Source organism: Carcharodon carcharias, chromosome 13, assembly GCF_017639515.1.
Source record: "Carcharodon carcharias isolate sCarCar2 chromosome 13, sCarCar2.pri, whole genome shotgun sequence".
In the NCBI taxonomy this organism is placed as follows: Eukaryota; Metazoa; Chordata; class Chondrichthyes; order Lamniformes; family Lamnidae; genus Carcharodon; species Carcharodon carcharias.
Genome location: NC_054479.1, coordinates 20,503,899 through 20,521,499, shown reverse-complemented (window position 1 = coordinate 20,521,499; position 17,601 = coordinate 20,503,899). Strand labels below are relative to the sequence as shown.

The window sequence follows — 17,601 nt, the reverse complement described above, 5'->3', positions numbered from 1 at the left end:
CAATAGGGTATTGGATAATCACCTAAAGAAAGAAAAATTTGCAGGGTTAGGACAGAAGGGCAGAGGAATGGGACTAGCTGAGTTCTTGCAGAAAGCTGGCACAGACACGAATGGCCTCCTTCTGTGCTATAACCCATTCTATTATATTAAACCGGAAATTACAAATCTGTAACTATGAATTGCTTGACCTTGGTTTGCCTGGCATATGACATCTCAACACTCGAGTCAGTTTTGTCCCTGGAATTGCTCCTATATATTCGTGATTCTCTTTGTACCATTATAATTTGGAATCATCTTTGCTCCCATTAAAGCCTGTTTGGTTTACAGCCTCCCAAGTGTCGTTGTAATGATGTTACTACTTTTCACATTTCACCTTTTAATTATTTCCTTCCTTTACCGTTTGCGGATTTTGGTTGCATTTCTGCATCATAGTTTCAAATAACCGGTTTGGTTATAAGCTAGGGCAGAGTACGATAATGAGGTCTTGCATTGTCTTCCATGTGCCTGATTACGGGAACTGGCTATATGGTACTGTACAGTCTGCATACTTTTGTGTCTTGTAAATACTTATCCATTTCTTTAACCTTTTTGTTTTCAGGTGAACGATTGGTGGTAGTAGAGGCTCAGTGCGAGAGATTGCGGATGTTATACCGGGACTGTGCTCGTCCCCCTCCCCCCCCACTGCAGTCTGACAGGAGACAGGTAATAGTACTGCAAAGAACATGTAATAAAGTCACATTATTACTCACTCTATTGCTCCACTTCACTGAAATGCATACATTACTCTACAGAATATTCTTTTCACCACCACATCAATTTCTTTGTTAACTTCAACATCTGAGGAGATTACTAGTACTATGATTGGTTAGCCAGCTAGCAACATACCTGTGGGAGATGAGTCAGTCAACCAATTCTTGCTACTGTTTGGAACCCTTTGCCCCATAATAACCACTTTATTGAGGTTGAAGGGTGCATGCACATAATTGAAACACCATTACTAAAAGGGATCACTTACTGATTCTATTGCAGATTGGTATCATGAAATTTGGGAAGTAAAAACTAATTTTATTTAGTATCGGTGTTGACTACATTCCAGTTTTCCATATATTGCATTTTACATGCAATTCTGCATTAGTTCAGTGTCTAGACAGCAGTCTTTTTATGTCAGAACAAATGCATCATTCTGTGTTAAGGATAGCACTGTGACTTCAGGAATAGTCATGTTTTAACCCTGTAGTCGTTGAGAGATTTTCTATAATTTTATGGCAGCTGCCTGCTTAAAATCTTAACAATACCTTTCCCTTATTCGTATATGGGTTAGAACTGATGCCAAGTCCCATATTACTTTAAGTACATTTCTATAATACATTGAAAAATCCTTTTTTTCCTTACATCTGTGCATTACAGTACATGTTTATACCGCAGCAAAGACCATGGAGCTGCACTACTTCCTGCCTTTTGTCTATGCTGCCTTATTGACAATAGCAAGGAAGTGCACAAGGGTGGCAGTGGGTTATTTGCCCAGTGACAAGCTTGGATAGATGTAGCAAATCAAGGAGTAGAGTCAAGGCAAGGGAGCAAAATAGTAATATGGGAAATGAGGATCAGAGGACAAAAAGGGACAGAGAAAAAACTCCAATACACCAACAGTCAAGACTAGATGATACAAAAATTTTTTAAAAAGACAAAACTAAAGGCTCTGTATCTGCATATAGCATTCATAACAAAGTAAATTAATTGATAGCGCACATTGAAAATAAATAAATATGATCTGTAAGCCTTTACGGAGACATGGCTGCAGGATGACAAGGATTGGGACCTGAATATTGAGGGATATATGACATTCCAGAAGAATAGGAAGCTAGGTGAAGCTGGAGGGGTAGCACTGTTAATCAAGGATGACCTTGGTCTAAGAAATCAGGACGTAGAATTGGTTGGGTAGTGATGAGGAATAATGGGGGAAAGAAGTCACTAGTGGGAGTGGTCTACAGGCCCCCTAACAGTAACCACAATGTAGGAGAAAGTATTCAAGAAGAAATATTGGTTGCTTGTGATAAAGGGACACCAGTAATCATGCGTGATTTTAATCTACATATAAACTCTCAAAATCAGATTGGCAGTAGTAGCCTGGACGAGGAAGGGAGGGGAGTTGAGTTCATGGGGAGGCAATGGTGTACTGGTATTGTTGTTGGACTAATAATCCAGAGACCCAAGGGTCTGGAGACCGGGGTTTGAATCCTGCCACAGCAGATGGTGGAATTTGAATTCAATAAAAATCTGGAATTAAAAGTCTAATGATGATCATGAAACCTTAGTCGATTGTTGTAAAAACCCATCTGGTTCACTAACGTCCTTTAGGGAAAGAGACCTGCTGTCCTTACTGGTCTGGCCTACAAACGCACAACAATGTCCTCTGGACTAGGGCAACTAGGGATGGGTAATAACATGCTGGCCTATTAACAAATGAAAAAAAAGAATGCTTTTGAGCTCATTTCTTAGAGCAGCACGTTCTGGAACCAACCAGAGAGCAGGTTTTATTAGACTTGGTATTGTGTAATATGACAGGATTAATTAATAACTTCAGAGTAAAGGCACCCCTAGTGAAGATGGTACTCCCTCCAATCTAGCAGCTACCACCTAGGCCAGTTGAAGAGGAGAAGTTACACTCCGCTATCACACAGCGACCACAGAGACTCAGGCTTCCTTTAACTGGTTTTACTCAAGCATATGCAAGGGAGCCGCAATCATTCCTAAGAATGAAGACCAAGCTCCCCGATTGATTACACTTCACAATTTTTGTACTTTTTCTTATCATAATACATTTGAGTACATTTGAATACATACAATCGGTAACCGACACACTGGTCTCATGCTAACTATATCCTATTGAGTACGTAAACATGTGATTTTGCTAACCAATTATTCTAAAGGAATTATACATAATTATATTATCTAATCAAAATTAAAACACATACGCAAAGACATTGGTTCTCACAACTCAAGACTGTTTGTGTTTCATCAAAGGCCCCTCTTTGCCCATTGTATGTCTTCCCATATCTAAGCTAAAACCATCTGCCCCTTCCCTTTCTGAGAGGCGTACACTTAATCTAAATTTAGGCCATGTTTTATCTTCAGTCTAGCTCTCAAGGCTTCACCGCATCATTGCACCAGTTGAATTGTCCTGTCTGTTACTGGACATTAGCTCATCTCTTGACTTCTGTGTAAATCACACAAAAACTCAAAGCCTCTTTGTGTGCAATGTCCATCTGCTTATCCTCAACTGTTAATATGTTTAGCATCAATGGCTGCTTGGAGATTTTAAGTATGTTCAGCAAATTCTTAGTGTGTTCTCTTTTAGCATTTTTAATTTCCCCCTAACACCTAGGGGGACCACAGCTAAATTTTACATCCAGTCAAAAGGGAGAAGAGAGGGCGTAAAGGACAACTATGTGGGCATGAAAGCTGATCTAGCTGAAGTGAACTGGGATACTAGACTAAAGGATAGGTCAATAGAGAAGCAGTGGCAGACATCTAAAGGAATATTTCAGAATACACAGAATAACTATATTCCTACTATAAAGAAAAATCCTAAGGGGAGGACCCATCATCCATGGTTAACTAAAGAAATTAGGTAAAGCATCAAACTTGAGGAAAAATCATATAATTATGCAAAGATGAGTGGCAGGGCAGATGATTTGCCAGAATATAAAGAATGGCAGAGAATGACTAAAAGGTTCATCAGGAGAAAGAAATTAGTGTATTTTCTTTTTTAATTCATGGGATGTGAACTTCGCTGGCTGGGCCAGCACTTATTGCCCATCGCTATTGCCCTTGATAAGGTGGTGGTGAGCTGCCTTCTTGAACCACTGCAGTCCACGTGATATAGGTACCCCCACAGTGTTGTTAGGAAAGGAGTTACAGAATTTTTACCCAGCGACAGTGAAGGAATGGTGATATATTTCCAAATGAAATATGGGAACACCAGCAACTTCCACATGGTGGTGTTCCCATCTATCTGCTGCCCTTGTCCTTCTAGATGATAATGGTTGTGGGTTTGCAAGGTGCTGTCTAAGGAGCCTTGGTGAATTCCTTCAGTGCATCTTGTAGTTGGTACACACTGCAGCTACTGTGCATCAGTGGTGGAAGGAGTGAATGTTTGTGGATGTAGTGCCAATCAAGCAGGCTGCCTTGTCCTGGACAGTGTCAAGCTTCTTGAGTGTTGTGGGAGCTGCACTCATCCAGGCAAGTGGGAATATTCCATCACATTCCTGACTTGTGCCTTGTAGATGGTGGACTGGGTTTGGTGAGTCAGGAGGTGAGTTACTTATTGGAGGATTCCTAACCTCTGACCTGCTCCTGTAGCCACTGTATTAATATGGCTAGTTCAGTTTTTGGTCAGTGGTAGCCCCCAAGATGTTGTCGGTAAGGGATTCAGTGATGGTAATGCCATTGAATGTCAAGGGGTGATGGTTATATTCTCTCTTGTTGGAGATGGTCATTGCCTGGCATTTGTGTGATGTGAATGTTACTTGCCACTTGTCAGCCCAAGCCTGGATATTGTCCAGGCCTTGCTGCATTTGGACATGGTCTGCTTCAGTATCTGAGGAGTCGTAAATGGTGTTGAACATGGTGCAATCATCAGCGAACATCCCTATTTCTCACCTTATGATGGAAAGAAAGTCATTGATGAAGCAACTGAAGGTGGTTGGGCTGAGGACACTACCCTGAAGAACTCCTGCATTGATGTCCTGGAACTGAGATGACTGACCTCCAACAACCTCAACCATCTTCCTTTGTGCTAGGTACGACTCCAACCACGGAGAGTTTTGCCCCTGATTCCCATTGACTCCAGTTTTGCTAGGGCTCCTTGATGCCACACATGGTCAAATGCAGCCTCGATGTCAAGGGCAGTCACTCTCACATCACCTCAGGATTTCAGATTTTGTTCATGTTTGATCCATGGCTGTAATAAGGTCAGGAGCTGAGTGGCCTTAGCGGAACCCAAACTGGGCGTCAGCGAGCAGGTTTTTGCTAAGCAAGTGCCGCTTAATAGTACTGTGACAACCCCTTTCAGTACTTTACTAATGGTCGAGAGTAGACGACTGGTAATTGGCCAGGTTGGATTTGTCCTTTTTGTGTACAGGACGTACCTGGGCAATTTTCCACATAGCTGGGTAAATGCCAGTGTTGTAGCTGTTACAGGAACAGCTTGGCTAGGGGTGCAGCATGTTCTGGAGCACAAGTCTTCAGTACTATTGCAGACTATTGTTAGGACCCATGGCCTTTGCATTTTCCTGTGTCTTCAACCGTTTCTTGCTATCACGTGGAATGAATTGATTTGGCCAAAGATTGGCAACTGTGATGCTGGGGACCTCCAGAGGAGGCCGGGATGGATCATCTACTTGACACTTTGGACTGAAGATTGTAGCAAATGCTTCAGCCTTATCTTTTGCACTGATGTGCTGGGCTCCCCCATCATTGAAGATGGGGGTATTTGTGGGGCCGCCTCCTCCAATATGAGAAGAAGGTAGCTGGAAATGTAAAAGCGGATAGCAAGAGTTTCTATAGGTATTTAAAAAGGGAAGGAGTAAGTAAAGTGAGTGAGCCTCTCAAGAGTGACAATGGGAAGTTAATAGTAGCTAATAAGGAAATGGCGGATGAAATGAACAAATATATTGTTTCTGTCTTCACTATAGAGGATGCAAAACACATTCCAGCAATGGCTGTAGATCAGGTGGAAGGGAGAGAGGAACTTGGTGAAATTATAATCACTAGATAAGTGGCACTGAGCAAACTGATGGAGCTGCAGGCTGGCAAGTCTCCAGGTCCTGATGGAATTCATCCTAGGGCCTTAAAAGAGGTGGTTAATGAGATTGTAGATGCATTGGTGTTAATTTTCCAAAATTCCCTAGATTGTGGAAAGGTTCCATCAGACTGGAAAGCAGCAAATATAACCCCTCTATTCAAGAAGAGAGGGAGGCAGAAAACAGGAAACCATAGGCCAGTTAGCTTGATGTCAGTCATGGGGAAGGTGTTAGAATCGATCATTAAGGAGGTTATAGCCGAGCACTTGGATAACTCAAGGTAATCAGGAAGAGTCACCATGGTTTTGTGAAAGGGAAATCATGTTTAACCAATTTATTGGAGTTCTTTGAAGGATTAATATGTGTTGTAGATAAAGGGGGAGCCTGTAGACATAATGTACATGGATTTCCAGAAGGAATTTGATAAGGTGCCAGATCAAAAGTTATTGCAGAAAATAAAAAATCATGGTCTAGGGCGTAATGTATTAGCATGGATAGAAGATTGGCTGGATGGCAGAAAACAGTATGCATAAATGAATCTTTTTCTGATTGGCATGATGTGACGAGTGGAGTCCCTCAGCGGTCTGTGCAGGGGACTCAACTTTTTACAATTTACATCAATGACTTAGATAAGGGGAGTGAAGGCATGGTAACTAAATTTGCAGATGACACTGCTGGGTAGGAAAGTTGTGAAGAGGCCATAAGGAGGTTGCAGACGGATGTTGGGTGGGTGTACAAAAATAATGTGGGAAAATATGAAGTTATTCACTTTGGCAGGAAGAATAAAAAAGCAGAGCATTACTTAAACGGAGAGCGACTGCAGAATTCTGAGGTGCAGAGAGATCTAGATGTTCTAGAGCATGAGCCACAAAAGGTTAGCATGCAAGTACAAGGAAGTAATTAAGAAAGCTAATGGAATGCTATTCTTCATTACATGAGAAATTGAACATAACTGAAGTGTAACGTCCTTACTTTTATACAAGGCATTGGTGAGACCACATCTCGAATACTGTGAAATTTTGATCTCCTTATTTAAGGAAGGATGTAAATGCGTTGGAGGCAGTTCAGAGAAGGTTTACTAGATTGATACCTGGAATGAGCAGGTTGCCTTATAAGGCAAAATTGGACAGCCTGGGCTTGTTTCCACTGGAGTTCAGAAGAGTGAGGGGTGACTTGATTCAAGTAGATAAGACCCTGAACAGCCTTAACAAGGTAGCCAGGGAAAGGATGTTTCCTCTTGAGGGTGGGTCCAGGACTAGGGGGCACTGTTTTAAAATTAGGTGTGCTATTTTAGGAAAGAGATGAGGAGAAATTTTTTCTGAGCATTGTGTGACTTGGGAACACTGCCTCAGAAGGCAGTGGAAGCGGGGTCATTGAATATTTTCAAAGCGGAGCTAGATAGATTCTTGCTAGACAAGGGAATCAAAGGTTATCGGGGTGGATAGATCAGCCTTGATCTTGCTGAACGGCAGAGCAGGCGTGATGGATGGAATGGCCTACTTGTGCTCCTATTTTGTATGTTTGTATGATAACTTTTTTCCTTCTTTCAGGTGGATCCTAGTGGTTTGAAAGATAGTTGAATCAATGTAATTCAGTAAGGAAAATAAAAGGAAATAATTTGGAGGTGAACTTTTTGCCAATTTTCTCCCCTCATCTTCTGAAGATGCTGATTCTTATTGGGAAACTGGATATTGTCCAGTGCCTCACCCAAGTGCCTTTCTTCATGCAAAAGCTCAACCAGTGAGTGTAAAGAAACTATTTAACTGCATGAGCCCAATTCTGTTCTTGTTGGACATTGAGACACATACTTTCCAAAGAAAGTCACTGGAATAATGACCAGGAGAAGGAATTTTGCTCATCTTTCTTTTATTTTACCTCTCCCTCACAAGCCAAGGAACCACAAAATCAATTGGTGTTTAAACTGAAGTCAGCTAGCTCACTAGATATATAAAATTGAAACCTTAATTAAGACCTTCCAACCTGTATCGCTGTGCACAATTCCTGATGATGTATTAATTTGGAAGGTCATTGGGAGAGCTTAGCCTAACCATAAACTACTTCATTCAGCTTGTCAGGTATTCACTTTGCTTGATTGGGCATCATTTAGTGTTGCAAGGTTAAAGGAACTTCTTCATTTTTGTTTTTTGAAAGTAGGTTGTTTTGAAGTAAATTTAAAATTGAAAGTATTACTTCCCCCTTTCTTCATTCTTCCAGCCAAAAGAAATTACCTGGTGCCCCTCTCGAGTTTTCCCTCCGGTGCGAGCATGCATGTTTTCTTCCCATCTTACTGCTGTGACATTCCTAGCTGATCCAAGTGCAGGAGGGGGCTTGCCTCGTGGGACATTCATCTATGCCACATCACAGATACCTGTGCAGGTAGGACTTTGACTGCAAGCAAACAGGAGAGACACAAGAATCATATAAATTCTATTGCAGTAACTGCACCACCTCATGCTTTGAATCAGCAAGCTAACAAGAAGTCTTATAATCCGGTTGCTGAAATGAGAGAGAAGAAAATAAATGAGGTGGTTGAAAGCTATTGAAACAACAGGGGCCAGTGACTTTGAATAGGCAACCTGGGAAGAGAGAAGTGAATGGAAATAGATGTCAAGTGTGGTATGTTTATTACAGGCCAGCCATCATCTAAAAGAAAGAGGCAGTTTAATATATTGGGTGTGTTCTTTGTCAGAATTTAACTTATGTTCCAACAGTGAGCTCCTATGAGTCCGTTCCCTCTATTTTGAAAACCTTTTGGTCAATCACAGTCTGCTAGAATCAGGCAGAAGCTAACTGTTCCTGCCATCCATGCACTGAACTAATTAGGTGTTTGTTTGCCGTCTTCACATTATTCCTCCAATGGCTAATACAGTGACATAGGAAAAGGTGACTGAAAAGTACCTGTTATTGTAAAACCATTTAAAGCATCTGTCCTTATGGAATTTGGGACCTAAGGGAAAGTAGGGTTTCCTCCACTCAAAATAGTGCCTTATAGTTGTCCTTCAGGCATTCAGGCCACTTAATGGATAATTGAATTATATAAGCTATCTTTAGAACTGCATGATTTTAAAATACTTCTCATTTTGCCATAATTAACAGTGAAATGTTTTGGTTTATGTGCAGTAGTTTCTAGGTATATATTCATGTTACCAACTTTTATAACAGAAAATTAAAAATGTGCTTAAGGTATGTATTTTTTGCTATTTAATTGTGAAATGCTCAAAGGTGGTCAGATACTTAATAGTTAACGCTGTTTATATCTTCTTCTAAGGCACCATCGTTTTATTGGGAGTTAGAAATTGTTTCCTATGGAGACACAGATGATGATAGTGGCCCAATAGTGTCTTTTGGATTTGCTACAGAAGCTGAAAAAAGGGATGGAGCTTGGACAAATCCTGTTGGAACCTGCCTCTTCCACAAGTATGTGCCTGTATTTTGCGGTTTTACAGCTACTGTTAAGAAACCAGGGAGGGCACAGTTTAACTGCAATTTAGTTTTTACTTGTCATCCCGTAAGAAAAAGCTGTCTATTTGTTTGTCACAAAGATTAGGCTGTCACCAGTGACTTGGAAATGGGCCATTTTTAAGTATTATTTAATGTTAGATATGCGTTGTTTCTGTTGGTTGATAAATTGAAGATCAGCAGTTAGGGTGTGAAGGTAAGCACTAAATATATAAAAGGAGATTCGAAGAAATGTTTTTCATATGAAGAATTATGGAAAGTGCAGTGCTTTGCCGCAAATAGTCATCAAGGCTAAATTGGATGAAGCACTCAAAAATATGGCGAGATTACTTAAAGAATATGAATAGGTATGAAATTAATGCAGGAAAATTTGATTAGCTTTGGGAGAGAGCAGATCTGGATTTTCTTAAAGTCCTTTCCTAACCAGAAGTGGGACAGACATTTTGCTCTTCTACTTAAATTTCCATTTTGATTATAGCATTTCATCATTTTTCGGTGTTCTTCTTTCTGTCTTCCCTTCAACCACTTGTATTGTTCCACCACATTTTCTTTCCTGTTAGGTTAAAGTGTAGTTGACATATACTTTGACATTCATCAATTGCTGGACCACAAGACGTAGGAGCAGAAGTAGGCCATCCGACCCATCAAGTCTGCTCCGCTGTTCAATGAGATCATGGCTGATCTGATAATCCTCAGCTCCACTTTCCTGTCTTTTCCCCATAACCACTGACCCTCTTACTGATGAAAAATCTGTCTATATCAGCCTTGAATATACTTGACTACAGCCCTCCGCAGTAAAGAATTCCACAGATTCAGTACCCTCTGAGAGAAGACATTGCTCCTCATCTCTGTCTTAAATGGGCAACCCCTTACTCTGAGATTATGCCCTCTGGTTTTAGACTCTCCCACAAGGGAAAACAACCTCTCAGCATCTACCCTGTCATACTGTTTAAGAATCTTATATGTTTCAATAAGGTCACCTCTCATTCTTCTAAACTCCAATGAGTACAGGCCCATCCTACTCAACCTCTCCTCCTTTAGAAAATCCCTCTATACCAGGATCAACCTAGTGAACCTTCTCTGGACTGCCTCCAATGCCAGACTATCTTAGATAAGTGGGCCACTACTGTTCACAATATCCTAGGTGTGGTCCAACTAGTGCCTTGTATTGTTTTAGCAAGACTTCCCTATTTTTGTTCTCCATTCCCTTTGAAATAAAGGCCAACATTCCATTTGCCTTCCCTATTACCTGCTGAACTTGTATGCTAGCTTTTTGTGATTCACACACAAGGACCCCAAATCCCTCTGTGCTGCAGCTTTCTGCAGTCTTTCTCCATTTAAATAATATTCAGCTCTTCTATTCTTCCTGCCAAAGTGCCTGATCTCACATTTTCCCATATTATACCCCATCTGCCAAGTTTTTGTCCACTCACTTAACCTGTCTATATCCCTCTGTAGACTGTGTCCTTCCCACTTATTTTTGTGCCATCCGCAAACTTGGCAATAGTTCATTCATTTCCCTCATCCAAGCCATTAATATATATTGTAAATAATTGTGGCCCCAGCACTGATCCTTGTGGCACTCCACAGGTTGCCATTCTGAAAATGCCCCCCTTACTCAACTCTCTCTCTTCTGAGTCAGCCAATCCTCTATCAATGCTCTGGAAAAATACAAAATGATGATGGCTTACAGTCATGCACTAGGGGGAAAAAAAGGATTAACCTTGCTCCTCTTATTGCTTTCTCTCAATATTGTGACTGAGATCCTGAATTTTGTCATGTTGGAGAACCTTGTGGGTGCACCTGCTTTTTTTCCCCTGTGGGTTGAGTCCATGCATTGGCTCATTTTTGTGTTGTATCCTAATTTGCATTTAAGACGAATAGGTAGAACGGATATTTGTAGAACAGCAAAAGTTGTAGCTGTATGTTTATTTTTTCCCTCTACAGTAATGGGAGAGCTGTGCATTACAATGGATCCAGTCTGCTGCAGTGGAAGAGCGTTCGATTAGATGTCACTTTGTCTCCTGGTAAACAACAACAGTTTTGTGTGGATTGTTTTCTTTTAATTGGGATATATTTCAAAGTGGTCAAAATTTCAGGATTGCTTCTGTTGCATTTTGTCATTTCATCCAGCAATTTATTGATTTTTCCCTCAGCTTTATGTTAATATGTTTGCAAATTCTTCAACTCAGCCCCTCACCAGAAGAATTTTGTAACAAGTGTTTTTTTAGAACCAAGTGTGCTTTAATATACGAACGAATCTCGGTCTGCAAGCGTTAATAAATGATTTGAATTTTGTTTTATCATGGCAGCAAACCACCCCAGAAGTGAAAATCTTGTTATCCGTATGGTCTTAAATCTTTCATGACCTCTGCTATTATGGTTTGAGAGATAATCTAATCCTCACCTCTGATGTCCAGCTGGATGGAACTGCCCTTGGGTGGTTCCATTCCAAACTACCTAATTGCAGTCAGTGAGTCACCTGCACTGAATTTTCTTCCTGTTCCTATACAGTTACCTCTGGAGGCATCCAAGCATCTATTGTTAACTCGATCCTATTTCTCATCTGCATACTCACTTAGCAACATCATCTGAAGCAGTAATAAATTCCACATGTGCACAGATGCCATTCTGCTTTCCTAGACCACTATCACCCTAGACCCCTCTGTTTCCTCTTATTAGTCACACTGCTTGTCAAACGTTGGATGAACAGAAATTTGTTCCAGTTCTGTTTTGAAAAGACCACAGCAATTGTCTTCATCTCCACCACAAATCCTGCTCCCTAGCCACCAATTCCATCCCACTCTGAGGCTGAACTTGACTTTGCAACCTTAGTTTGCAATGAGATGAGCTTCCGATCCCATATCCTCTCCATCACAATGCCTACTTTCACCTCCATATGCTTACCACTCTGCTCTTGCCTCAGCCCATCTGCTGAAATCCTCATCCATGCTTTCGTCACTTCTAGACTTTAACTGTTCTAATGCTCTCCTCTCTGACTGCCCAATTTTCACCCACCATAAACTTCAACTTAACTCTGCTGTGTATATTATAAACACACCATGTCCTGTTCACTCTTCACCGATGTGCTTGTTGGCCTAGATTAGCTCCCAGTCTGGAAACTACTCTTTTTAAAACCTCATCCTTGTTTTCAAAATCCCACCTCTCCGTATCTCTTAACCACCTGTCATACAAGCCTCCGAGATCTTAGCATTTCTTCAATTCTGGCCTTATGCACATGCTTGATTTTCATCATTCCACCATGAGCCCCAGCTATTCACAATATATATCCATGATTTGGATGAGGGAACCAAATGTAATATTTCCAAGTTTGCTGATGACACAAAACTTGGGAATGTGAGAGATGAGGGTGTTAAGAAACTTCAAGGCGAATTAGACAGATTAAGTGAGTGGGCAAATACATGGCTGATGAGTATAACATGGATAATTGTGAAGTTCCCCACTTCGGTAGGAAAACAGAATGGCAGAGTATCATTTAAATGGTGATAGATAGGGACATGTTGATATACAGAGGGATCTGGGTGTCCTTGTACACCAATGACTGAAAGCAAGTGTGCAGGGTATTTTTTCATTCTTGGGATGTGGGCTTCACTGATTGGGTCAGCATTTATTGCCCCTCCCTTGTTGCCCTTGGGAAGGTGATGGTGAGCTGCCTTCTTGAACCACTGCAGCCCATGTGGTGTAGGTACACCCGCAGTACTGTTAGGAAGGGAGTTTCAGGATTTTGATCCAGCAACAGTGAAGGAACGGTGATATATTTCCAAGTTGGGATGGTGAGTGGCTCGGAGGGGAACTTTCAGGTGGTGGTGTTCCCATTTATCTGCCGCCCTTGCCCTTCTAGATGGTAGTGGTCATGGGCTTGGAAAGTGCTGTTGAAGGAGCTTTGGTGAATTCCTGCAGTGCATCTTGTAGATGGTGCACCCTGCTGCTACTCTGTGTCGGTGGTGGAAAGAGTGAATGTTTGTGGATGTGGTGTCAATCAAGTGGGCTGCTTTGTCCTGGATGATGTCAAGCTTCTTGAGTGTTGTAGGAGCTACACTCATGCAGACAAATGGGGAGTATTCCATCACACTCCTGACTTGTGCCTTGTAGATGATGGACATGCTTTAGGGAGGCAGGAGGTGAGTTACTCATCTCAGTTTTCCTAACCCCTGACCTGCTGTTGTAGCCACTACAGTTATGTGGCTAGTCCAGTTCAGTTTCTGGTCAATGGTAACCCCCAGCATGTTGATAGTGGGGAATTCAGTGATGATGCATTGAACATCAAGGAGTGATGGTTGGATTCTCTCTTGTTGGAGATGGTCATTGTCTGACACTTGTGTGGCGTGAATGTTACTTGTCAGCTCAAGCCTAGATATTGTGCAGGTCTTGCTGCATTTGGACTTGGACTGCTTCAGTATCTGAGGAGTTGCAAATGATGCTGAACATCATCAGAGAACATCCCCACTTCTGACCTTATGATGGAAGGAAGGTCATTGATGAAGCAGCTGAAGATGGTTGGGCCAAGGACACTACCCTGAGGAACTCCTGCAATGATGTCCTGGAGCTGAGATGACTGACCTCCAACAACCACAACCACCTTCCTTTGTGCTAGGTATGACTCCAATCAGCGGAGAGTTTTCCCCCTGATGGTGCGGCAGCTGGCTCTTTAATCCTGTGGTTTGCAGCTTGATTGACTCCTGCATGTGCTCCTGAAGAGGACCTTATCCCTCAAAATCAATTAGCTAAAAAATTAAGTTGTCTAATTTTCAGTTATGAAAACCTTGTTAGGTTTTCAAATTATTGCATTCCTGACCTTCCAGTGTGATTTCCTGACACTCAATCTGCAATATCAAACTGCCTAGTCAATTTCACATCAATTAGAAAGGAACTGCATATTTCAACAAACCACTCAACATTGACAAAATTGGAATGGTCACTGAACTATTGATCTAAGTTGGTGCGGAGAGACAATGATCAGGAAGGTTGTGTGCCCAGGATGAGGCTATTGCATTGCACTGCAGGTGTGCTGACACCTGCGATGTCCCCTTGTGTGGGGACAAAATCTGTTTGATTTTGAGTAGAATGGGATTTTGTGGATTAAATGGTGAAAAAATTTTTTTTAATCGCTTCTCTGGTAACCAATGATAATGTTAAAATCCTATATTCAATACTCCTGTCATAACTTTTAGTCACTTTTAAATCACAGTTTAAAAACAAGCAGTCAAGAATGGCCCTGTTAGAGTCAACATAGTGAAGAGAGGGTTTACACCTGCACTTACATGCTGATCTATCACCAAGGAAACTTATTTATCTCCAGTTTTAATCTCTCTTTTCTCAGTTCCCACACCTCGTGCCACATGTTTATTCATCTAGGAGAAAGTTTTCTCAAAGCATTCAGAACAATTAATTCGACTCCTCTTTTGTTTAAAATAGGCTTTAATATATCAACGGTAGGCATTATTTTTTCTTTTTTTAAACCTCTTATGAAGGTGGCTTTTTTTTGGCTGGTGATCTTACAGCTGCTAGCACATTATAGTGAAAGCGTTTCCAAGCAATTCAACTATATAAGGCATCAAAGAAAAGTGCAATCACTTTTTCAGCTAATATGACTATATGAACTTTCCAACATACACATCTGAACAATCAGAAGTGTAAATCGTAGCTGTTTTTGCTGCCTTGATATAGAAATAGTTAGCTGTTGGGCGAATCAGCAAACCACCTGATCTTTGTGGTTGCTTTTCACTAATTAATCTGACTCAGCCATAAGCGGAGCTCTAACCACCTTCACTTTTTATTTAAAAACCATTAACCACAAAAATTAAAATAGTTGCACAGCATATATATTTTTCATGCTTGACTTCTTTTCATCCTCTAGGTGATGTAGCAGGCATTGGTTGGGAGAGAAGTGATGGAACCCCTCCACCACCGGGACAGCCATCAAAGGGCAGGGTATATTTCACATATTGTGGGCAGCGCCTGAACCCATTCCTAGAAGATGTTTCTGGTGGAATGTGGCCAGTTGTTCACATTCAGAAAAAGGTAATTTCTTTGTTTAATTTATGATTCATTTTCAGCATGTAAGCCAGATATAAGTTGAAGGTTTGTATTGTTTAAAGGTGGGCTGAGATCACCAAAATGCATTCCACCATGAAGCTCTAATGGCCCAAAACTGCACCACATGTTTTTATGGATTTGCATTACTGTCAGATCCTTTAATTGTATAACATTCAGGAATATTGGAGCTGCAGTTTGCAGCATGAAGTAACAGCTCAATCTAACATGGAATACACAATTGTCCTAGCGGCAACTAGTCTGTCATTCAGGCAGTTTTTAAAGATGGATGCTTGTTACATTAGACTGACTTGTTTAGATAATCTTTTGTTTATAATTGGCAAATGTTGAAGGTTAGTACTGGGGACTCCCCACATTGAGGGTGGGTTGATGTTGCCAGGCTTTATTTTGCTTTGAAGCCAAATGACTAGCCTAGTCACTGCTGATCATTTAATTTTGCTGCAGTCTGGAGAATCTCCCATACTGCTTATCTATCTTGCAGCTGAAGAGCACTGCAAGACACATGAAAAGTTCTGTTTTTGTGTACTCCTAAAGAAACAATGTCCATGAGTTCAGCAACCCTTTGCCTGACCACAATATTTGGCAGATGAGTGTCGCAGGCAACAAGTGCTCAGATTCCATTTGTAAGAAACTTGTTTAGGGGCTGCCAATTAATACTGGCTATTCTGTGCTGTAGATGTGCTATAATATATAATTTCTTAAACAACCTGCAACCATTCTTTAAAAACTGCATGGCTACAACTATTCAATCTTCCTTTTGTAGAAATTGTACTTAAAATTTTTTCATCACCTACAATGATTTACTTTTGATTACATCACCAGAAAAGCAAAATTAAGGTTTTAATATTTTAAACCAATGTAAAGATACTAGTTTTATTCAAAGATGATTATTGCTGGTTTATAGAGGGACAATGAACAAAACAACAGTGGTGGATACAGCATGCCTAAGAGACATGCAAGCTGATCTTGCCACACACTTTGTTCATGCATTGTTCATATATGTTTACATAAATACAAGTCTTGAAAATTCCTAAACGAAAACAGAATTACCTGGAAAAACTCAGCAGGTCTGGCAGCATCGGCGGAGAAGAAAAGAGTTGACGTTTCGAGTCCTCATGACCCTTCAGATCATCAAAAGATGTCACCAACAATAGAACAAAAGAACACATAGGTGTTAAAGTTAGTGATGTTATCTAAACGAATGTGCTAATTAAGAATGGATGGTAGGGCACTCAAGGTATAGCTCTAGTGGGGGTGGTGGGAGCATAAAAAATTTAAAAATATTTAAAAATAATGGAAATAGGTGGGAAAAGAAAAATCTATATAATTTATTGGAAAAAAAACAAAAGGAATGGGGAAACAGGAAGGGGGTGGGGATGGAGGAGGGAGCTCAAGACCTAAAGTTGTTGACTGAGGTCTTGAGCTCCCTCCTCCATCCCCACCCCCTTTCTGTTTCCCCCTTCCTTTTGTTTTTTTTCCAATAAATTATATAGATTTTTCTTTTCCCACCTATTTCCATTATTTTTAAATATTTTTAAATCTTTTATGCTCTCCCCACCCCCACTAGAGCCATACCTTGAGTGCCCTACCATCCATTCTTAATTATCACATTCGTTTAGATAATATCACCAACTTTAACACCTATGTGTTCTTTTGTTCTATTGTTGGTGACATCTTTTGATGATCTGCTTCTATCACTGCTTGTTTGTCCCTACAACCACACCAACCCCCTCCACTTCTCTCTCTCTCTCCGCCCCCCCGCCACACACACACCTTAAACCAGCTTATATTTCAACTCTTTCTTGGACTCGAACTCAAGTTCTGTCGAAGGGCCATGAGGACTCGAAACGTCAACTCTTTTCTTCTCCGCAGATGCTGCCAGACCTGCTGAGTTTTTCCAGGTAATTCTGTTTTTGTTTTGGATTTCCAGCATCCGCAATTTCTTTTTTGTTTTTATCTTGAAAATTCCTTACTTGAAGTGCTGCACTGTCAGAGGCTCCATCTCTTGGATGAGCGATTAGAATTGTCCCCTGGAGTAAAAATAAAAGATCTCTCAGCACTGTTTTGAAGAAGAGCAGGGAGTTCTCACTTGTGCCCTGGCCAATAATTTATCCTTCAACCACAATGCTAAAAGCAGAATACATGTTCATTATCACATTGCTGTTTGTGGAACCTTGTGTACAAATTGGCTACTACACTTCCTGCACTACAACATTGATTCTGCTTCAAAGATACTTGGCTGTAAAGCACTTCAGACATTGAG

The 17,601-nt window shown here is 40.9% G+C and overlaps 1 protein-coding gene across 3 annotated transcripts in view; it reads left to right on the top strand.

The window, feature by feature from the left end:
- The window catches only part of LOC121285485 (probable E3 ubiquitin-protein ligase HECTD4), a 301,376-nt gene that overhangs the window by 202,650 nt on the left and 81,125 nt on the right, over positions 1–17,601 (top strand). For all 3 annotated transcript variants that reach the window (XM_041201967.1, XM_041201965.1, XM_041201968.1), the window contains exons 45-49: positions 599–702; positions 8,019–8,180; positions 9,073–9,221; positions 11,211–11,290; positions 15,142–15,305. In XM_041201967.1, the coding sequence (XP_041057901.1) occupies positions 599–702; positions 8,019–8,180; positions 9,073–9,221; positions 11,211–11,290; positions 15,142–15,305 (659 nt within the window). The remainder of the gene's footprint in view (positions 1–598; positions 703–8,018; positions 8,181–9,072; positions 9,222–11,210; positions 11,291–15,141; positions 15,306–17,601) is intronic.